The sequence below is a fragment of the Halichoerus grypus genome, chromosome 8 (genome assembly GCF_964656455.1).
Source record: "Halichoerus grypus chromosome 8, mHalGry1.hap1.1, whole genome shotgun sequence".
NCBI classification, from domain to species: domain Eukaryota; kingdom Metazoa; phylum Chordata; class Mammalia; order Carnivora; family Phocidae; genus Halichoerus; species Halichoerus grypus.
In genome coordinates this window covers 104,486,412-104,510,196 of record NC_135719.1, presented here as the reverse complement: position 1 = coordinate 104,510,196, position 23,785 = coordinate 104,486,412, and the positions used below count along the sequence as shown (strand labels likewise).

Here is a 23,785-nt window from a genome sequence, read left to right as displayed (position 1 = left end):
TGTGTTTAATACCTCCATTTTTTTAATTTAAAAGATTTTATTTATTTATTTATTTATTTATTTGAGAGAGAGAGAAAGAGCAGGGGGTGGGGCAGAGGGAGAGGGAAAGGGAAAAACAGGCTCCATGCTGAGCATAGAGCCCAATGCAGGGCTCTGTTCCAGGAGCCTGGGAATATGACCTGAGCCAGAGGCAGACGCTTAACCCACTGAGCCACCCAGGCACCCACAATACTTCCCTTTTTTTTTTTTTTAAGATTTTATTTATTTATTTCACAGAGAGAGACAGTGAGAGAGGGAACACAAGCAAGGGGAGTGGGAGAGGGAGAAGCAGGCCTCCCGCCGAGCAGGGAGCCCGATGTGGGGCTCGATCCCCGGACCCTGGGATCACGACCCGAGCCGAAGGCAGATGCTTAACGACTGAGCCACCCAGGCGCCCAATGCTTCCATTTTTTAAAAAGGATTTTATTTTTAAGTAATCTCTACACCCAATGTGGAGCTCAAACTCACAACCCTGAGATCAAGAGTCGCAGCCTCTACTGACAGCCCACCGTGTGCCCCTAATACTTATATTTTTTAATACTTGAAGCAAGTGTTTATGATGGGGTTGGAAAAATTTTTTTTTAAGATTTTATTTATTTATTTGACAGAGAGAGGGAGAGCACAAGCAAAGGGAGCAGCAGGCAAAGGGAAAGGGAGAAGGAGAAGCGGGCTCCCTGCTGCGGGACTCCCCTAGGATCATGACCTGAGCTAAAGACAGACGCCTAACCTACTGAGCCACCCAGGCTCCCCAGGGTTGGAAATTTTTTATTTACAAAATTTTTAAATTAATGTTTTGAGTAAGTACAGCATTGTTATGGTTGAAAATTCAAAAGTCCCCAAAATGTACTCAATAAAAGAATCTCCTCGGGGCGCCAGGGTGGCTCAGTCGTTAAGCGTCTGCCTTCGGCTCAGGTCATGATCCCAGGGTCCTGGGATCGAGCCCCGCATCGGGCTCCCTGCTCAGCGGGAAGCCTGCTTCTCCCTCTCCCACTCCCTCTGCTTGTGTTCCCTCTCTGGCTGTGTCTCTCTCTGTCAAATAAATAAAATCTTAAAAAAAAAAAAAAAAAATCTCCTCTCCTCCAAGCCATCCAGTTCTCATCCTGATGCAACAAAAATTGTCAATATCTCTTGTACAGCCTTACAGAGATGATATATGTAACAAAATCCCGCCTCTATTTTTTTTTTTTTTAAGATTTTATTTATTTATTTGACAAAGAGACAGTGTGAGAGAGCACAAGCAGGGGGAGCTGCAGAGGGAGAGGGAGAAACAGGCTTCCCGCTGAGCAGGGAGCCTGATGTGGGGCTCCATCCCAGAACCCTGAGATCATGACCTGAGCAGAAGGCAGATGCTTAACCCACTGAGCCACCCAGGCACCCCCGCCTCCATTTCTTTTACACAAGTGGTAGCACACTCTGCATACTATGTTATAGTCCCTGCTGTTTTCACTTTGCACTGTCTCTTTGATAATGTTCAAGTAGCCTGAACACAGTGGCCTGGTTCTTTTTGAATGATTTTATAGCTTCCATTCTGTGAATTTACTGTTATTTGTTGAACAAGGCCCTTATATCTACTGACGATTATTTAAATTGTTTATTTCCGGGGTACTTTTGTTTTTGCTGTAACAGTACTGCAGTGAATAACTTTGTGTTAAATCATTTTACATATAAGCAAGTATACCGATAGGACATATTCTTTTTTTTTGTAAAGATTTTATTTATTTATTTGAGAGAGAGAATGAGAGAGAGAGAGAGAGAGAGAGAGCACATGAGAGGGGGGAGGGTCAGAGGGAGAAGCAGACTCCCTGCTGAGCAGGGAGCCCAATGTGGGACTCGATCGTGGGACTCCAGGATCATGACCTGAGCCGAAGGCAGTCACTGAGCCACCCAGGCACCCCCGATAGGACATATTCTTAGAATTTGCTGGGTCAAAGGGTATTTGCCTTTGCAACTTTGATAGATAGTGTCAAGTTGCCCTTGGTAGAGGTTGAACCAATTTAAGCTCTCATGAAAATTATACTAGAGTATTTATTTCTCCATATTCTCACCAACATAGTATATAATCAGACATTTTGATCTGTGTGGGTGGCTATTCTAGTAGGTAAAAAATTAATAGTATAAATTTTTTGTAATATGAGTGAAGTTGAACATGCTTAATATATATATATTTTTAAGATTTTATTTATTTATTTGTCAGAAAGAGAGAGAGCACGAGCACAAGCAGGGGGAGTGGCAGGCAGAGGAAGAAGCAGGCTGCCGGCTGAGCAAGGAGCCCAATGCAGGACTCTATCCCAGGACCTTAGGATCATGACCTGAGCCAAAGGCAGATGCTTAACTGACAGCCACCCAGGTGTCCCCATGTTTAATATACTTAAGAGACGTATTTCTTTTCTGTGAACCATTTTTTTCATATACTTTATCCTTTTTTCCCCTTGAGTTTTGGTCTTATTAATTTGTAGGAACTATTTACTTATTTATTTGAAGTAGGCCCTACGTGGAGCCCCACATGGGTCTTGAACTCATGACCTGAGATTGAGACCTGAGCTGATTTCAAGAGTCAGATGCTTAACTTTCTGAGTGACCCAGGTGCCCCTGTAGGAACTCTTTTAGATATTAGGGAAATGAACTATTTAGAAAATGAGTTGCAAATATTTTTTCCAGTTTGTCATCTGCCTTTTGGCTTACCTTGTGATTTTTTTTCCGTTCATTTTTAAAAATAGGTTTATCAATCTTCTAGATTTTGTATCATAGTAGAAACATCTTTTGTATTCTGAAGTTATAAACAAATTATTTTATGGTTTTAATTTTTTACATTTAAGTCTTTGACACTTCTGCAATTTATCCTAGTGTAGAGTGTGGGGTATGGATCCAACATTTTATTTTGGATGGCCCATTTGTCTGGTTGGGATTTTTACGGGTGTCCTTCTTGGGTTATCCCCCACATGCACATGGATCACATTTCTGTTTGCCTAGCTCAGAGATCACAACTCAGATGCCTGTAGAGACTAGGCAGGTTACATAAAAGGGTGGAGAGTGCCGGGTAGGGAGTATAGCCAACTGGAAATGGGATGGCATACTTTTCTAAAGAGGGCAGCCACTACCCACTGCCTGTTGATTATTCTTTTGCAGGAATGCAGCAGGGCCCAATGTTGCTAGATTTTTGTCAAGAGAAGGGAAATCCATTTTTATATAAAATCTCTTGATTTTAAAATGTTAACGATTTTAAAATTTAAATATAGATTTGGATAAACAGAATGTGTCTTCAGGCCAGATTTGGCTCAGAGAAGTCTTCCAATATCCTTGGCCAAGAATGAAACTTCCCACTAACAACTTTACTCTCCTATAATACAATCACAGTCTAGTAGTTTGACAGCCTGGTAGTATACAGCTGGAGTTCTGGAAGAGGAGAGAAAAGACAGTCTATATAACCCAGTCTTTGTCGTCACTGATTGAAAAAGTAATTGGAGAAATACAAGCATTTCACTCTCTTTTTATCCCAAGTACATGGGAATGTGGATGTGACTTTATTAGAAGAAATTCGTGCTTCAGTGGATATTTGGATTAGAAAAATGAGTTTTCCAGCTCTGTCATTTTGATTTTGCCAAATGACAAATTGGTGTGTGTTTTGGGAAGGATAATTGTTGGGTTACTAATCCCAGAACTGAAGCGTGCACAGTTTTTTTTCACCCTGCTCTTCCTTTCCCTTCCTCACTGCTGGTGGCTGACCCCACTGTGTGCTGAGGGCTTTCCAAGTCTCACCTCCGTCAGTCCTGAAAACATCACTCGATGAAATAGTTAACTATCTCCAAATGCCGAATAGCCATGTAGAGCACACGTTAAACATCGTGTCCGGCTGAATGTCCCTTTCTCTCCCCATCCTGAACTGCTCCCCATGACTGCAATACTGGGGCTCAGAGTGGCACCGAATCAGGATTGTTTTGGGAAGGTCGAGAGAAGGGAGCGTTTGTGTAAAACACAGTCATTTGGGTGGTCTGTCTGGAACAGGCCCCCTGCCAATCCCCAGCACAGGCCGACTTCCACCGCCAGCCCCGGCGCCTCTGCAACCCCGCGACCGGCCGGCGCCTCTGCCAGCTCCGCGGCGCGCATGCTCCGTGCGGGGCTTCTCCGGCGACCCAGGATAATGAGCGCCGGGCCCAGGGGGCGGGCCGAGCGGCGACTGCTAGAGCCGGGACCTCGGCGGCGGCCCTGGGGCGCTGTGCGCGGCTGCTACAAGGGCGGCGGCGGCGGCCAGCACTGTGCGCGCCGGTGTGGCTCGCTCGCCTGATGCGCACGCCCGCTCGGTCCCCAGAGCCCTCTAGAGGTGACTCGGGCGGGCCGGGCGGCGTTGCCTGTTGGGAGGGCGGGGATGAGGCAATGAGGAGACGAGCTGCCGCCGCCGCTGCTCTCCGCCAGCCGCGGCCGTAGCGGGAGTTGGGGCGGGGGCGAGGTCAGCCGTACCCCGCGCCGGGTTGTGAACCCAGACAAAGGAGGAGGAGCCGCCCGAGAAGAGGGCCAGCGCCGCCGGGAAAGGAGGCCGCCGTCTCGGTCGCAGCTGGAGGTCACCCGGACTCTCGGGCCGCCGCGCTTCCTCTGCGGACGCTGCGCGAGGCGAGGCCGCCTGGGCCGAGGAAACCGCCCCCGGAGCCCACGCCCACCCGCCGGCGCCGCCCCCGAGCCGCCTCGGCCCTAGCTGCAGCCCGGGCGGGAGGCGGCGGCGGCGGCGGCGGCGGCGGCCGGCGAGGCGAGGCGGCCCGCGCCCTGCCTGTCAGGCCACCCGCCCGGCCCGGCTCGGTCCGCGGGCCGCCCCTGATGCGGAGGCGCTGCCGCCGGGGCCATGCAGCAGGCGCCGCAGCCGTACGAGTTCTTCAGCGAAGAGAACAGTCCGAAATGGCGGGGACTGCTGGTCTCGGCCCTGCGGAAGGTCAGTGCTGGTGCCCGGGCGGCCGCGGGGGCCGAGGGAGGTGCCGGGGCGGCCGCGGGCTGCGTTGGCCGAGCCCGGCGGCGGGCAGGCGGGCGGGGTGGGGGTTGCCCAGCGCGGGGCCCCGGCGAGCCTCTAACGGGGAGCTGCACGTCCTCCCATGCTCGGGTCCCGCGGGCCGGGCTGTTGCTCAGTGGCTGGCTGTGGGGGACTCAGGATTGCCTGTTGCATCCAAAAGGACGTTTTCTCAAGTTTTTGCCTGGCCCCGGAAGGAAGGTTTTGTTATGATCATAAAAATGGATTTCGTGTTGCAGTCATTTCGTCAGGCAACTTCCGCCGTTGGCCAATTTGTTGTCCTCAGGCTGGATTAGGGCAAGAGAAAGTCTCGCTGGTGTTTACATAGTTTCTAAAACAAAAGTTCATTTCCAGGCCCAGTAATTACTTTTAATCAGGTTCTTTGGGGGTGTTCCCCTAGGCAGTTTGCTTGTCAGGGGTGTCCATTCACGAGGCAGTACTTTTTTGTAACATGGATGTGTTTCACGTGTGAAATGTCAGTGGGCCCTAATACTCCTTTTAACAATTCTTGAGGGAAATTTAAAGTGCTTCCTCACTTCCTGCAAAAGGTGTCCTACCCATTTACAAGAGATTTCCCCTAAAAAATTTGGTGTTTCTTCACTGGGTGCGGTGTAGAACTTGGAATCATTTTAAGGGGGCAAAAAAGGTGCAGCTCATAAAAATCAACCTTTCAAGTTTGGTTGTATCCTGGATGCATCTCTCCTGTAGATGATGTGAGTCTCCGTTTGTGAATTTAGATAATCATACTATCATTTTTATAATAAACCTTTTTGTAAGGTCAAGACATTTAAAGACTGCAAGGTTAGACATCATGCCTGCTGAACATGGGCTTCCATTGACATTGATGCAAGGGGTTAGTACCGTCTGCATTTTGTGCAGAGTAACCAAGAATAAATTTTTAAAATAATAAAGAAAAAATAAACATTAATTTAAAAGACTGCATTTGGAAAATAAATCTTCATATAACAAATTTCTGTAAATGAAAGGAAGAAGCATATTTTAAAGGTGAGAACATTTTCCTCATGCATTCAGAGTTTCAGATTTTCCATCGTTTTCATAATTCTTACAAGGAGATATTGCCTCCAGGCAAGGAGATATTGCCTCCCTTGGGCCAAACACCAAGTCATGTCTTTTTAGAGAACTTGGTGGTGGAGGTAACTAGGGATAGTTATCATTTCACTGGCCTACTAGGTGTTAAAGTTAATTGACTTGACTTCCATGGGCAGCCTGATTCTACAAGAAGAGGGAAAGAAAAGCAAGTGCTCTAAGTAGTGATAATGAACTCTGGCCCAAGTTGAAAAGTAAAGGGGGATATGATATGCTCAGCTAGTGGTACTTTCTGGTAGCAAATAGTATTTGAATGTGTGTTGCATAATTTATTCAGTAGGTAGCTTTGACCCTAGTAATCCTGCATGAACAGAGACAGATTTACTTCTTCAGGTTAGGGTGGAAACAAAGCCAGAACAAGTATCCTAGTCCATTGCTTTGAGACTGTTATTTTGCATTTATATGCTGTGCTTGTTTACCTGGAGCTCAGGTGTCTTGTAGATCTGTATTGTCTTGTACCACAGTTCTCATTGATCCTTTGCTTATGGAATAAATACATCTAAGAAAATTTGGTCTTTTGTGGTGAACTGAATTCAAAAAGTAATTTCTATTTAATTCATTAATTTACCGTTATTAGAGAATTGAGATATATTCCTATGGAAGACTTTTTTTATATTTTTGGAAAATTTTTGGTGTTAATAATAACTGGATTATGTCCAGTTCTGTGGCATCTGGGTATTTGTGGTATTGCAACATCTAGGTTTATGGTGCCTGCTAAGAGTTATTGCTCATAAGGAGCTCAAGGTTCACTCTTCCTTTGTAGGATGTGTTACATTCTGGTATGTACCTGCCAGCCATACCTTTGTACAATGAGAAATCCTGCCATTTTGAGGGAGGCTCTGTCTTTACAGTCAAAGCATCTAGAACTTGGCTTGCTTCCTTCCTCCAGCTAACAGATAGTTACAAAGACTACTAGGATTAGTAGTAGTAGTAGTAGTAGTAGTAGTAGTAGTAGTAGTATTGGACTACTAGGATTTTTCTCCTCCAGTTGGCTTTTTCCTTCATTGAACATGTGGAATACTTCATTTAACTTTTTTTCCCTTTATTTTTATCCAGGTATTTTTTAAATTGAAATATAATTGACATTAACATTTATTGAACACATTTTAGGTACTTGCACCATGCTGGAACTAAGATGAAATAAAGATGAATAAAAGCCATGCTCTAAAGGTGTTTACCATCTACACTGAACATTCTAAACTTTTTGGTTTTGGTTTATATAGATGAGATAGCTAGCAATTAGGAGCTCAGAGTTATGTAAGGAATATCTATATGTGTGTGTGAAAAGAGCAATGTAGTTTAATTGGCTCTATCAGATTCTACTTGGGCATCTTGGAGGAATCTCTAAAACTTGAAGTGTAATTTTCTGAAAGGTAAAATCATGACTCATGCAAATATAAACAAACGTGTGTCAGTGATTTTGATTCAACTTATTACCTAATGGGGAACTCATAAGTTAATGTTAAAACTACTTCATATGAAAATTTTAGGAGGTAGGTATTTAATAGACAACTTAATAAAGGAATATTAAGATAAGATTCTTGGGTTAGATACAAAATTAGTTAATACCCTATAGGAATAGAAACAGTAAGTTTTGGATTGTCTTTTCCACTGATATGAAATTATTTGCATCTGTACCAGACAAAAATCTCAATGTTAATCTTACAGATTTGTAACATAGCCCAGTCAATAGAGAGTATTCAAAGGTTTGAGCACAGCATTGTACTGAAAGATACCTAGTAATCTCTTCTGTTTATTTTCAAGTTTTGGCTAATTTTTATGAAAATCAGATTATATGGTGAAGTCACCATTGTTGACCCTGAAAACACAGGGGATTTTTTAAACCAACATTAAATATTTATTTCACCACATAGAAACACAAACATTGAAAAATAGATTTATGGAGGGGCGCCTAGGTGTCTCAGTCGTTAAGTGTCTGCCTTCCGCTCAGATCATGATCCCAGGGTCCTGGGATCGAGCCCCGCATCGGGCTCCCTGCTCCACGGGAAGCCAGCTTCTCCCTCCTGCACTCCTCCAGCTTGTGTTCTCTTTCTTGCTGTGTCTCTGTCAAATAAATAAATAAAATCTTAAAAATATATATATATTTATGAAAAAATTTTGGAAATAGAAATGTGGTGTTCTTTAACTTTTTGTTGTTTTTTTTTTTTAACTTTTAAAACAACTTCAGGTAGAGCATTTAAATACATAAAGAACTACAAAGGGTAAAGCAGAGGGAAATGACATTACTAATGGATAATACATGGATTGTTAACATTACTGCTAAATTATGTGTCTTCCCTAAAAGAGCCAGAAACATAAATGCCTTCACCACTACTCCCCAAGAAGACTGAAGCTATCATATTACTTGAGAGGAAAAAAGAGTGGGGGATATACTTGTAAATGCAGCTTATTACCTCTGTCTTTGAAATGCCTTTGGTGCTTTGTGTTTGTGCTATTGATTGTATGCTGAAAAAATCAGTGTAAGCAAATTCTACGTATGGGAAACATGCCTTGAAATCATTTTATCAGGTTTTTTAGTCTCTGTTGTTTCCCTCGTAGATGCCTTTTCTGTGGGGTGTTCTTCACCAGGCTAAATGTGGAAAAGAAAATGTCTTGTCTATCTGTAGTTAAAAATGTCATAGAGAGTTAGAAAGAATTGGTTGAACTGTTCCTGACTCTAATTCAGGTAAAATATGAACCCCCCCCCAAACATTACAGTTTGCTCTTAGATATCTGTTTAGAATGTAAGAGGTATGAGACAATGTCTATTAATTAAATAGCAGTCTATGGCAAGGAAGAAGAGGGCAGGAGGTTTTGGTTTAGAAATGCTTTTGTGAACTCTGGAAGATTCTAGTGTTTCTGCCTTTGTACTGTCTCTTGGAACGATTTTAGAAGACTGCTCTGAATCTTTCTGGGGCCCAGAAGAAAAGTATAGGGTCTTTGAGAAAATAAATTTGGTGTCACTGACACAAGAGGGTCAGGGAAGGCTTCTCTAGGGAAGTAACATTGTGCTGCGTTCTGGAGGATATATTCAAATATTTACGGAGTGCCTCATGGGTGCCCTGCACTACTCCTGATACTGAGGTTGTAGTAAGGCCCCTGCTCTCATAAAGCTTCCATTCTAAATGCCTGTGTGGGAGAGGCCTGGGAAGGACAGACAATAAAGAACAATTATCTGAAAGATCAATAGGAATTAACAAGACAAAGAAAAGGGAGAGAAAGGCTGAGGGAAAGGTAGGAACATGACTTGTTTTAAAGAAGCAAGACCGGGGTCCCTGGGTGGCTCAGTTCGTTAAGCGACTGCCTTCAGCTCAGGTCATGATCCTGGAGTCCCAGGATCGAGTCCCGCCTCGGGCTCCCTGCTCGGCAGGGAGTCTGCTTCTCCCTCTGACCCTCCCCCCTCTCATGCTTTCTCTCTCTCAAATAAATAAATAAAATCTTTAAAAAAAAAAATAAATAAATAAAGAAGCAAGACCAAATGAAGAGGCTAGTTTGGTAGACCAGGTTAAGGTTTCTACCTGAGAGTAGGAAGCCCTGTAGTGTTATTTATGTAACAAAATAATTAGATTAACTTGATCAAAATTGCTTTTTAAAAAGATCACTCCAGCTGAAAGCTAGGAATGAATAGGATATCCTATGATTTTTTTTGTGATGTCAGGCCTGCTCTGGATTTCCTAAAGCCACTGACTATAACAGTAGAACTCCAGGGAGTCATTTGGAATTATTCCAAACTAATAATGACCCAAACTGACCCAAGGGGTTCAGCCAGAACTGGATGAGCATTAGGAATGCATTTTAATTTGCTGCATTTAGCTCCCTGTCAGCCATGATTTAGTAGCCGTCCTCTATTTTCAGTTTAATTTTGGTATGGTATATTTGGAGCAATAATATTCCATTAAAGTGTTTTATGCTGACTATCCAAAGCATTACCTGTGTTACCACTTGACATAAATCAAGTATATGTCTTTTATTTTAACCATGGTCTTTCTTTCAAGGGAACAGTAGTTTGATTACATTGTCTTTTTGAATCAGGAAGGAATTTTAATGGAACTAATGGATTTAGCATTATCTCATGTAGTCACGTTTATAAGAACATACGATAGTTAGAAAATCTTTGAAAGGTGTAACGCGTTATACTCTTCACATTTTTTTTCTTTTCTTTTTTTAAAGATTTTATTTATTTATTTGACAGAGAGAGACACAGCGAGAGAGGGAATGGGAGAGGGAGTGGGAGAGGGAGAAGCAGGCTTCCCGCGGAGCAGGGAGCCCGATGCAGGGCTCGATCCCAGGACCCTGGGATCATGACCTGAGCCGAAGGCAGACGCTCAACGACAGAGCCACCCAGGCGCCCCTACTCTTCACATTTTAATGTGTAGAAATGAAGCAACACAAAATTACATCAAGATCTAGATACGAGCACTAGTATTGTCTCTTCCAAGTAAGATTTTCATTCTCCCTGTTTTCTTCATTAAATCATTTTGTAAACTCAAACATTAGCTCTTACTTACATAGCACTTTCTTTTTTTTTTTTTTTTTAAAGATTTATTTATTTATTTGAGAGAGCGAGAATGAGAGAGAGTACATGAGAGGGGGGAGGGTCAGAGGGAGAAGCAGGCTCCTCGCTGAGCAGGGAGCCCGATGCGGGACTCGATCCCGGGACTCCAGGATCATGACCTGAGCCGAAGGCAGTTGCTTAACCAACTGAGCCACCCAGGCGCCCTACATAGCACTTTCTAATTCTTTCTTAATTACCCATTAGCAGCATTTGGCAGTTGAACTCCTCCTTTTCTTTTTTTAAATTTTTTTTTTTTTTTTAAGATTTTATTTATTTGCGAGAGAGACAATGAGAGACAGAGAGCATGAGAGGGAGGAGGGTCAGAGGGAGAAGCAGACTCCCTGCTGAGCAGGGAGCCTGATGTGGGACTCGATCCCGGGACTCCAGGATCATGACCTGAGCCGAAGGCAGTCGCTTAACCAACTGAGCCACCCAGGCGCCCCTGAACTCCTCCTTTTCTTATTTGGCTTCCAGGACACCAAGCTCTGCAGGTTTTCTCCCTCTGGCTATTACTTTTAGGTCCTCTCCTTTGTTGAGTCCTCTTCTTCTCCCCAAACTACATCATCCTGACCTTCCCAGAGCTTAGTTTTTGGACTTCTGTTTCTATTTACAGTCACTTGGAGATCCCGTCCAGCCTCATGGCTTCACATGTCATCTGTATCTGATGATTTCCATATTTTTATCTCTGGCTCAGACCTCTCTCCTGAGCTTGGGTATCCAACTTCTTTCTTGATACTTCCACAGGGATGTGTGATAGGCATCTCAACCAATACTGAGCTCCTTCTCTCCCCATCAAAACCTGCTCCTTTTGTAGTGTTTCCTATATCAGTAAATGGTTAGCTACTGCATCCTTCAAGTTGCTCCAAATAAAAATCTGGAGTTGTTCTTGAATCCTGTCTTTCTAATTTGTCTAATCTGTCAGCAGATCGTTCAGCTCTACTTTAAAAACTGTAGCTATACTCAACCACCATTTCTTACTCTTCTACTTCTACTACCTGGGACCAAGCCATCACCAATCTCCTGGAGTGCTAAAATAGCCTATAACTGGTCTCCTCTCTTCTGCCCTTGCCCCATTCAGTCTTTTCTCAACACAGCAGAGATAAGTGATATCTTGTCATTCCTTTGTTCAAAACTCTCATTGCTTCTCAGAATAAAAGTCTAAGTCCTCTCAGTAGGTTACTATACTCTGATGCTGCCTGTTGCTTATACATCTCTGACTTCATACTTCTCTCCCTTTTTTGCTCTGCTCCTTCCCCACAGTGGCTTCCTTGTACCCACAGACACATTCTAATGTGTAGACATCAGGGTTTTTGTACTTGCTGTTTCTTCTGCCTAGAACAGCCTTCCTGCAAATTAAAAACATGACTGGTCCTTGTACCTTCTTTAAGTCTTCAGACAAACATCATCTTGAAGAGGACTCCTCTTGCAGCCTATTTAAAACCACTACATCCCCTGCTTCCTGGACATTCCTATGTAGATGTTCACAACATAACCCAATCCAAGTTTATTATTGTCCTAACCTCCAGTATAAACGATATACTCAATATTCAAGCCAGAAACCTGGTCATCACCCTTCCCTTCCATCTCACATCAGGTTCAAATCTCATCAACATTGAGTCTTGATTCTTTCTCCTAATTAGAGGTTTTTTTGTTTTTTTTTACATTTTTTGCTGTGTATCCCCAAAAGAATTTTTTAATTGCACGTTTTTATGTTGACATCTAAAAATGTTCATCTTCAAGTTCAGTTAGTTGCAGAAGATATAATTTTATGTGTTCTAAATACTGATATTTTAAAGTAAAACAGTTCCATTAGTCTTTTATTTTTTATTTTTTTAAGATTTTATTTATTTGAGGGGCACCTGGGTGGCTCAGTTGTTAAGCGTCTGCCTTCGGCTCAGGTCGTGATCCACCGCTCGGTGGGAAGCCTGCTTCTCCCTCTCCCACTCCCCCTGCTTGTGTTCCCTCTCTCGCTGTGTCTCTCTCTGTCAAATAAATAAATAAAATAAAATAAAATATTTTATTTATTTGAGAGAGAGCACAAGAAGGGGGAGGGTCAGAGGGAGAAGCAGACTCCCCTCTGAGCAGGGAGCCTGACTCAGGGCTCGATCCCTGGACTCTGGGATCATGACCTGAGCTGAAGGCAGACACTTAACCGACTGAGCCACCCAGGCACCCCCCCCATCAGTCTTTTAAATATATCTGGTGAAATCTAAATACCATAGCATGTTGATATCCACCATTGATCCTTTTAAAATATACATGACAAAGTGCTTTTTTTTTTAAACGTTTTTATTTTAATTCCAGTTAACATAACAGTGTTATATTAGTTTCAGGTGTACAATATAGTGATTCAACAATTCCATACATCATCATGACAAGTGCACTCCTTAATCCCCATCACCTATTTCACCCATCCCCCCCATCTTCCTCCCCTCTGGTAACCATCAGTTTGTTCTCTATAATTAAGAATCTGTTTCTTGGGAAGCCTGAGTGGCTCAGTTGGTTAGGCGTCTGCCTTCAGCTCAGGTCATGATTCTGGGGACCTGAGATCAAGCCCTGCGTCTGCCTCCCTGCTCAGCAAGGGAAACTTCTTCTCCCTCTCCCTGTGCCTGCCGCTCTTCCTGCTTGTGCTCTCTCTTTCTGTCAAATAAATAAATAAAATCTTAAAAAAAAAATCTGTGTCTTGGTTTCTCTCTCTCTTTTCCCGTTTGCTCATTTGTTTTGTTTCTTAAATTCCACATATGAGTGAAATCATACGGTATTTGTCTTTCTCTGACTTATTTCACTTAGCATTATACTTTCTAGCTTCCTCCATATCGTTGCATATGGGACAAAGTGCTTTTTTTTTTTTTTTTAAGATTTTATTTATTTGGCAGAGAGAGACACAGCAAGAGAGGGAACACAAGCAGTGGGAGTGGGAGAGGGAGAACCAGGCTTCCCGCCGAGCAGGGAGCTTGCTCGATGCGGGGCTCAATCCCAGGACCCTGGGATCATGACCTGAGCCGAAGGCGGACGCTTAACAGCTGAGCCACCCAGGCGCCCCGACAAAGTGCTTTTTTAACAGTTGGAAATTTTACGTTATTCTTTTTTCTCTGTGAACTTTTCATTCCACTTCCTCTGCATAATTATATTTTAATATATGTTTATGCTTAAAAGTCTTTGATCCCTCCTTTATATTTACACTTTCCTCAACAACAAAAATGCTGTATATTGAATTTTTAAAAATTTCTTCAATGACCATGAAGCGTCAAATTCTTTCTTTTAGGGCGCCTGGGTGGCTCAGTCTGTTAAGTGTCTGCCCTCTGCTCAGGTTGTGATCCTGGGTTCCTGGGATGGAGCCCCACATCAGGCTCTTTGCTCAGCAGGGAGTCTCTCCCTCTCCCTCTGCCCCTTTGTCACCCACCCCCACTCACGCTGTCTCTCATGCCCTCACTCTCTTCTCTCTCCCAAATAAATAAATAAATTAATTAATTTAAAAAATCTTTAAAAAAATCTTTTAGAGTGAATTGCTAGTAGGACATAGTTGATCAAAAGAACATACATGTCATGGATTTTGAAAAATTAGTAATTATAAAGCTTTGTTGAATATGCATTATTCAGTGACATATATGTGGCTGTTTACATTGTTTTTAAATTAGTTCATGTTTCATGGGTGACTATTGCTAGAATGAGATAGGGTCTTGCAGGAGTGAATCACAGTTCAGCCTCATTTCTATTCCTGTTTCCCATTTCTGTAGATATAAGCCCTGAGAACCCTTGTTGACATAAATAGAAGAACGATTTAAAGTAATCAAGGTCATTTTTTAAACTTTTTTCAAATTATATGCCAAAAATTGTTATCTATCAAAAAGTTAGTCTTAATGATATATCAGCCAGTAACTTATTTAGGTTCTCCTGCAATTTTGTTTAAAGTAAAAAGTTGGAAACCACCTGACTTGCAGAATGATTTGTTGCCTGGTCTTCAGAGCTATTCACTTTTTCATTTTCTAGCTTTTCCAGGACATGCCAAAAGACTAATAATTATAACTGTTACTTTTTTGCTTAGAGATACTTTATTTAGTCCAATATATCCAAGAAAGATTGGGAAAATGAGAACAATATTAACTTTAGCACACTTTAGCTATGATGATACTTAATTAATAACATGTATTTTACCTTATCATGTTCTTTAAACATATTTTCATTGAATCCTTGGAGCTGTATATCTAGTTCATTGTATTCATTTTCTGTTGCTGCTTAACAAATTATTATAAGCTTTAGGGGTTTAATACAACACAGGTTTATTGTCTCAGTTTCTGTAAATTAAAAGTCTAGGCACAGTTTAGCTGGGTTCTCTGCTTAGGGTCTCAATCAAGGTTTTGGCTGGGGCTGCAGTCTCATTTGAAAGCCTCTTCCAAGCTCATGTAGTTATTGGCAGAATTCATTTCCTTGCAGTTGTATGTCTGAGACCCTCAGCTCCTAGAGGCTGCTGCCATTCCTTGCCGCATGACCCTCCCTATAACATGTCAATTTGCTTCTTCAAGGCCAACAGGAATGCATCTGGTGCTGTTTCTTATCTCGTACTTCTGCACCTGCTTTTAAAGGACTCACCTGATTTGGGTCAGGCCTATCCAGGATGATAATGTTTCAGTTAACTCAAAGACAACTGATTAGGGACCTTAGTCAGTTTTGCCTTATATGGTAACTTGATCATAAGAGTGCTATCCCATCATATTCCAAGTCCTGCTCACACTCAAGAGGCGTATACAGAGCATGTACATCAAGGGGTGGGAATCCTAGGGGCCACCTTAGAATTCTGCCTACCACACTCATTCGTTTAATGTAAAATATTCACCATATAACCAAATCGGTAAGGTTAGTTTTAATTGTCACGCCAACCAACCTCATCATATTTATCTTATTTGAGACAAGGTCTGACTTAATTTTCCAGGTCAAATGAATGTCTTAATACATGTCACATGCCAACCATCTCACTTCTGAATTCTAATTGTAAGATAAAAAAATAGTTAAGGTGTGAAAACTTGCTTTGAATTTTTTCTTTTGAGTGAAATAAAGTAATGTTGCCTTTTAGTATTTTTTTTTTTTGTAATGATTTTATTTATTTGAGAGAGAGTGAGAGATCACGAGCAGGGTGGGAGGGGTAGAGGGAGAAGCAGACTCCCCGCTGAGCAGGGAGCCTGATGTGGGACTCATCCCAGGCCCCTGGGATCATGACCTGAGCTGAAGGCAGATGCTTAACTGACTGAGCCACCCAGGCTCCCACCTTTTAGTTTTTCTTAAAGATGCTTTCTTTTCTTTGTTTTCGTTATGTTTTTCTTCTTAGTAAGGTTGTGTTTTTTGACAGTAGGCTAGGGGATGGAAGAAGCAACGTACTTAAATGAAAAATATTTGTAATTGTCTCTTTGTTTAGTGTCCTAGATTTATTATTTTTTTATTGCCCCCTGCCCAGAGCAGCACACCATAGTGAGATCAGAGTAAAGATCTGCCTTTCTTCAGTAAAGTGGGAGGGGGGCAGTTGGGAAGAAGAGGTGGGAAAGGAGAACCTGTTTTCTCCTTGAGTGCAGGTACCTTGTCAGGCAGATGATTTTTTTTTTGTTTTTTAAACATTTCTTTATTTATTTGAGAGAGCGAGTGAGAGCACGTTGTGTGTGAGTGGTGGGAGGGGCTGGGGGAGAGGGAGAGAGAATCTCAAGCAGACTCCCCACTGAGTGGGGAGCCCGACATGGGGCTCGGTCCCACGACCCTGAAATCACGACCTGAGCCAATAATCAAGAGTTGGACACTTAACCAACTGAGCCGCACAGGCACCCCTGTGGCAGATGTTCTTTAAGAAAGAGTACGTATGGTAGTTTTGATAGTATGCTGAAGGAAGTGGGTATTTGGCTCGGGGAGTCTTAAACTTTGAATAAAGCATATTTAGAATAGTGATCTTTTCCTAGTTCACAGGGGAAAAAAGCCAGTATTAATTTTTTTCAATTTCAATTTTATTTTTTGCTCACAAGTTTTTCTTAAGTCTATGGTGTGGTGCCTGCTGCTGTTTACTTGCTAGTGTGTAATGGAAGATTGTAAAACAAATGAAAGAGAGAGGTTTTATAGGAAAAAGAGTTTATGATACTCTTTGTTTTTTCTTACAAATGTGTGCCTGTAGTTTCCAGTTTTATAGTCATTTTTACTAATAATACTCCTCTCTATGATGTAATATTAACCTCTTAATAATTTCATATTCTGCCAAGAGCACTGTGACTTCCAAAGGCTTTGCCACTGGAATAAGTTGGGAACCATTGATTTAGCCTGCGCTTTCTTGGCTTTACAGGCTAACGGCCTGCCTCTGTGGGGATGGACTTAACAGATCATGTGCCATTTCATTCCATTCAAGGAAAATTTTAATGACAAAAATTTTGGCCTCCACTAATAGTCTTCTCTACATGTTTTGATTATTTTATGGTAAACCCTCACCTAATATTAAGCTAAATAGAGTGAGATACTTGGCCTGTACTTACCTCCTTTTTAAATAAACTTACATTTAAAACCCCTAAAGAAAGTTCCTAATTAAGAGCGCTGAATCTAAGTGAGAAGCGAATATTAAAAGTCAGTGGGAATTGAGCATTGAGTGGGAATCTCCCCATGTTTAATGTTACATGGGATAACTGAGTCTCCTGGTACATACCCAGTGAAATTAAAGCAAATTTTATGGAGTTCTCAATTTTTCCCGGTCCCCAGATTTCAGTGAGGCCAAGAAATCTGTTTGATACTGTGAATTTATTTATTGAACAAGTATTTACTGAGTGCTTTCATTATACAAAGCATGGCACTAGATTACCTGTGTGTTAGTAATAAAGGGGTGGGGAAATAGGAGGAAACCAAAAACATAAGAAATGGTTCTGACCTTGAAGAGTTGAGAGTGTGCAGCTGTGGTTTCATTATACATCCTAGTCAAAAAATTGCTACCTTAGAATATTATATGTTTATATTATTTTTTAAAACTTTATTGGGAGTATAATTGACACATAATAAACTGTACATATTTAAAGGATACAGTTTGATAAGTTTTTATGTATGTATATTTCAGTGAAGCCATCACAATAAAAATACTGAATATATCCTTCAGCCCCATGATTTCCTCTTGACTCTGACTCTCTTTAATTCTCCCTCCTTCTCCATTTCTTGTACCCAAGCAATTACTGATCTGCTTTCCATTATTGTAGATTGCATTTTCTAGAGTTTTGTAATAATGGAATCATACAATATATACTCTTTTTTTTTTTTTTTCTGGCTTCTTTGACTCAGCGTATTTTGCAAGTCCTCCATTTTGTGTCATATATTAATAGTTCACTCCTTTTTATTGCTCAGTAGTATTCCATTGTGTGGATATAGCACTGTTTATCTCTTTATTAATGTACCTTTGATTCTCAGATCTTGGCTATTACAAATGAAACTGCTGTGAATATTTAGGTACAAGTCTTTGTATGGACATAGTTTCCTTTTTTCTTGGGTAATTACCAAAGAGTGGCTGGATCAGATAGGTGTATGTTTAATTTTTTAAGTAATTATCAAACTTTCCCATTCAAACTGTTGTACAGTTTTACATTCCCACCAGCAAAGTCTGAGAGTTCCAGTTCTTCCTGCCCACATTTGATACTTAATTTAATTTTAGCCATTGTAATACATGTCAGCAGTATTTTGTAGTTGATTGTGTATATTTTTAGAATGAAATTTGTTGCTTTTTTTTAAACTGAATTTTAACTCTTTTATAACAACAACAAAACTTCCAGTATTCTTTTCTTTTTTTTTTTAAGATTTTATTTATTTATTTGACAGAGAGAGACCGTGAGAGAGGGAACACAAGCAGGCAGAGTGGGAGAGGGAGAAGCAGGCTCCCCGCTGAACAGAGAGCCCGATGCGGGGCTCGATCCCAGGACCCTGGGATCATGACCTGAGCCGAAGGCAGACGCCCAACGACTGAGCCACCCAGGCGCCCCACTTCCAGTATTCTTAATTGATGTTTGAGACATTTGCATCCTTGCAAAAATTTTGGCAATAGAATGAACAATTTGGCATAAATAAATGTCATACCATGTAGCCAGAGAGATTTATTTCTACATTATACCAAAACCTCAAATGTTAATTGATGAAACAAATGCACTGGCAAGATTTTTTATTTGATTGTGAATATGGAGAACTGGAAAATATAAATTAGGAAATAACACTTCTGAAACTTGTCAAATCTAGTGTTTATCTTGGTATAAGATAATTTAAAGTTTAATATTTTTATGTGTGTATACATGGATCTATATATAGTATCATGACTATTCTTTTTACAGTGTATGTATAAGGAAATACCTTCTGGCAATTTGAAAATATGGTGTAACTAAAATACAGGTCTGACTTGTTACTCTACTGTTAAAGACTGAAAATTATTTTAATTGCTCTTTTTCTGACTAGTCTTTCAGAAAAATATGGTAGGTTAGTTCTGATGTGGTAATTTTATTTACTGTCTCTTAGGGTGCTGAGATAGTAAATACTGTGCAAGTACAAAGTATGGTTATCTTCCATTGTCACCTTGATGTCCTATTAGTATTTATGTGTGGGATTTTAACATTATATATTTGTTTTTATGACTTTTCATATTTGCAATTACTTTAAGAAGTGTGGCATAAGAAATTTTGATGCTCAGTGTTAAAGTTGCTTTGCAGGTTATTTACCAAAATCATAATCACAGGAAAAAAAATCCATTCGGGGCACCTGGGTGGTTCAGTCGTTAAGCATCTGCCTTCGGCTCAGGTCATGATCCCAGGGTCCTGGGATTGAGCCCCGCATGGGGCTCCCTGCTCGGCGGGAAGCCTGCTTCTCCCTCTCCCACTCCCCCTGCTTGTGTTCCCTCTCTCGCTGTCTCTCTCTCTGTCAAATAAATACATAAAATCTTAAAAAAAAAAAAACCATCCCAGTTAGACATTATCTTAATTCTCATGCACAGTCACTTTCACTGAGTAGGGCACTTGGCTTTTATGGAGGGATGTTATAAGAAACAGCCTTATGAATGCCATTGCTAAACTTCCAGTGTAAATGCTTTTCTTTTTATTAAAAAAGAAGAGTCTTTTAATTCTATTGATCTAATAGAAATATATGGTAAGAAGTAATTAACTTTCTTCTTGTCATGTTAAAGAAGCGCAGGAGGTAAGAGAAAATATTTGTTTTCTCCAAAATCTATTTTGAATTTATAAAGAAATATTATAAAGCCTGGCTTTTTGGATGTTGGTCCTTTATAAATATCTAACTGCTTTACTTTAAACTCTTCTTTTCCAAAGTCCTTAAAAAAGTAATATTTGTTATCTCTAGTTTTACGTATCCTCCTTTTTCCCACTTTCCCAGTTCATATTATGTTTCTTTATAAGTTAGTGTATTTTATCAAAATTATTCCTGCAAATAGAAAGATAACTAACTTTATAAGGCTCATAAGAAAAATAGCAGTACCTCCTCCCATTCATAAAATTTTCTGCTTTCCAGAGACAGTCACTTTTAACTTTTCCAAGTGATTCACTTCAGTGTTCTGTATCTCTAAGGAAAAAAATTGCTATTTCTTGATTTTTCTGTTTTGGCCATTATCTGTTAACGTCCTACCATGGAAGGTAAAGATTTAATATTCTTTTTTTTTTCTTAAGTTTTTATTTATTTTGGAGAGCGGGAGTGCACGAGCCGGGGGAGGGACAGTCGGAGAGGGAGAGAGAGAATCTCAAGCGGACTCCACACTGAGTGTGGAGCCCAAGTGGGGCTCGATCTCACAACCCTGAGAATATGACCTAAGCTGAAATCAATAGTCAGTGCTTAACTGACTGAACCACCCAGGTGCCCCTAATATTCTTTTATACACATATGTATTTCCTCCCTCCAATCATACACACCTTATATATACATACTTCCTGCCTCACTCCCCCCCCACCCCCATGCCATGGTTATATCTTCGTTTTGTTTGGATCAGTATTCAAAGTTTACATTATTATGACTGTGAATGCTGTTATAGGTAAACCACTTTTTCTTTCCTACCTAACCTTTTACTGGAGTTAGTAATTGTCTTATTTTGTTTGTGTAGTTTTCTACTGGAAGCAACTAATTCAAGCTTAAACTCGCTACCAGTTGTCTAAATATCCTCTTAAGATTTTTAGATCCATCAGATGCTCTTATCAATTTAATCTTCTTTAAAGTTTTTATTTATTTATTTTAGTAATCTCTACACCCAATGTGGGGCTTGGACTCATGACCCTGATGAGATTGAGTCACATGCTTGGGGTACATGAGATCAAGTTTGTGAGATCAAGTGTCATGTGGGCTCCACTCCGTGCTCAGCGCAGAGTCTGCTTGAAATTCTCTCTCCCTCTTCCTCTGCCCCTCCTGCTCATGCTGTCCTTCTCTCTCTAAAATAAATAAATAAATCTTAAAAAAAAAAAAGTCTCAAGCTCTTCGACTGAGCCAGCTAGGCACCCCTCAGTTTCATCTTCTTGAGAGAGTTTCTCCCAGAATCTTCTGATCTTCTCTAGTCTGGACTGGTGACCTTATGTTTTTTGTACATGTCTCATAATTTCCCTTCACTTTATCCTGGGTACTCCTTTGGCCTTGATTCCTTCATTTCTTATATACTATATTTTTCTCTTGTTTTACTGTAGTACAAACTATAAAAGCTTAATGAGAAAGGGTGCATGAGAGAGAAAAATTTTTGACCTGTTATGTCTAAGCATGTCTTCATTTTACCATGACATTTGATTGATAGTTTGTTAGGAACTTCTCCTAAGTTGGAAATCTGCCTTCTAGCTTCTAGTGCTACAGTTGAAGTGTGGATCTAGTCTAATGTCCACATTGTATATGACCCGCTTCTTCCCTTCACCCTAAGCTTGTAGGATATTCTGTTTGTCTCCAGGGTTCTAACATTTTAATTTCATTTATTAGCTGGGGACTAGCGGGGCCCTTTTGACTTATTTTATTCTAATTTTATCCTTCCATTTTCTGTTTGCTAGATGATTCTCCAACTTTTTAAACTTATTTATGGTGAAGTAGTAAAACAATCAAAAATGCATAAAACATAAATATACAAAGATAACCATTTTTATGGTAATCACTGCCTTTTTCTTTTATAGTTTTACCATTTAAACATGTGTCTCTAACTGTTACAGCTTAATTTTGTCTGATCTCGAAGTGGAATTCCATTGTATGTATTCTTCTTATCTGGCAGCTTTCTGCCAACATTATTTCGAAGATATAGCCACATTTTAGTTAGCTATAGTTACTCAGTTTTCTTCCTGTATTCCATTGTATGAACATACTACAATTTATTCCACTTTTTTTTTTTTTTAAGATTTTATTTATTTATTTGACAGAGAGACACAGCGAGAGAGGGAACACAAGTAGGGGGAGTGGGAGAGGAAGAAGCAGGCTTCCTGCGGAGCAGGGAGCCTGATGGGGGGCTCGATCCCAGGACTCCGAGATCATGACCTGAGCCGAAGGCAGACGCTTAATGACTGAGCCACCCAGGTGCCCCGATTTATTCCACTCTTAAGATATTTGAGTTTCTAGTTGGGAGGTATCACTAATAATGTTACTTAGGAGACTTATACATGTCTTCTAGGAAACCTGTGTGCTTATTTATTTCTCTAGAACAGTGCTGTCCAATAGAAATATAATGTAAGTCACATATGTAATTTTAAATTTTCTCATAGCCATATTAAAAAAGTAAGAAACTCATGAAATTGATTTTAATAATATATTTTATTTAACTAATAAATCTAATCATTTTAGCATATAATCAATATAAACATTGAGATATTTGACATTCTTTTTTTTATACTAAATCTTTGCTATCTGGCACGTATTTCACACCTAAAGCCCATTTTATTCCAGTAGGGCTACATTTTAGGTGCTCAGTAGCCATATGTGGCTGGTGTCCGCTGTGTTGGACTGCATAGCTCTAAACAGACGTATCTCCAGCAGTGGAATTGCTGGGTCAGAGGGTATGCATATCTTTTTTTAAATTTTTGATTTTTTAAATTGAAGTATGAATGACATACAGTATTGTCTTAGTTTTAGGTATATATACTTTAGGAAGTGATCTCCACAATAGGTTAGTTGCCATCTGTTAACATACAAAGTTTTCACAGTATTATTGATTATAGAGTATTGCATATCTTGCACTTTAGTAGATAATGGCAAAATTTTTAAGTGATTGAGCCAAAAAAATAAAAAATAAAAATAAAATGATTGAGCCATTTTGCACTCCAGTGGCAGTGTGTTGAGATTTCCCATTGTTCTACATAATCACTAACGCTTAGTATTATCAGGCTTTTTAGTTTTGCTCTCTGATGGGTGGGTAATAGTTTTCATTGTGGTTTAATTTGCACTTCTCTCATTACCAAAGAGCTAGAGCTCTTACTGGTCATTTGAATTTCTTTTGTGAAGTGCTGATTTGGTTTTTTTGCCCATTTTTTTCTATTGGGATTTCTTTTTTTTTTAAGTAGGCTTCATGCCCAACATGTGCATCGAACTCACAACCCCAAGATCAAGAGTTACATACTCCACCAATTGAGCCAGCCAGGTGCCCCTGTATTGGGATTTTTATCATTTTTTTTCTTGTTCTTTATATGTTCTGGATATGAGCCGTTTTGTTTTATGTGTCACATAAATCTTCTCCAGTGCTAACTTGTCTTTTCACTTCCTTAAAGGTCTTGTTGAACTTAAGTTTTCATTTTTAATTTAAAGTTATGTTTATCAGTCCTTTCCTTTCTGGATAGTAATTTTTGTGTCTTGTTTAGGAAATCCTTTCCTATCCTGAGTCATGAAGATAATATCTTGTTTCATATTACCAGTTTATTAGGTCTTTATGTAATAGTTCTAAAATATCCAACTAGAATTGTTGTTTGTGTACAGTGTGAATTGGAGTTGAGTATAATTCTTCTCCATATGGGTATCCAGTTGTTCACTATTTATATGTTTCCTCGCCTTTCCATGACCACACCCTCATACCCTGTAGTACTAGCTTAGTTGTAAATCAAGGGTCAGTATATTTATGGGCTTGTTTCTGTATTCTCTCTTCTGTTCCATTCGTCTGTTTT

The 23,785-nt window shown here is 40.4% G+C and overlaps 1 protein-coding gene across 1 annotated transcript in view; it reads left to right on the top strand.

The window, feature by feature from the left end:
* The first annotated feature begins 4,725 nt into the window (after positions 1–4,725).
* SOS2 (SOS Ras/Rho guanine nucleotide exchange factor 2) overlaps positions 4,726–23,785 on the top strand; it is an 83,809-nt gene continuing 64,749 nt past the window's right edge. Inside the window, exon 1 of the mRNA XM_036110616.2 lies at positions 4,726–4,957. Within this exon, the coding sequence (XP_035966509.2) occupies positions 4,871–4,957 (87 nt within the window). The 5' untranslated portion in view covers positions 4,726–4,870. The remainder of the gene's footprint in view (positions 4,958–23,785) is intronic.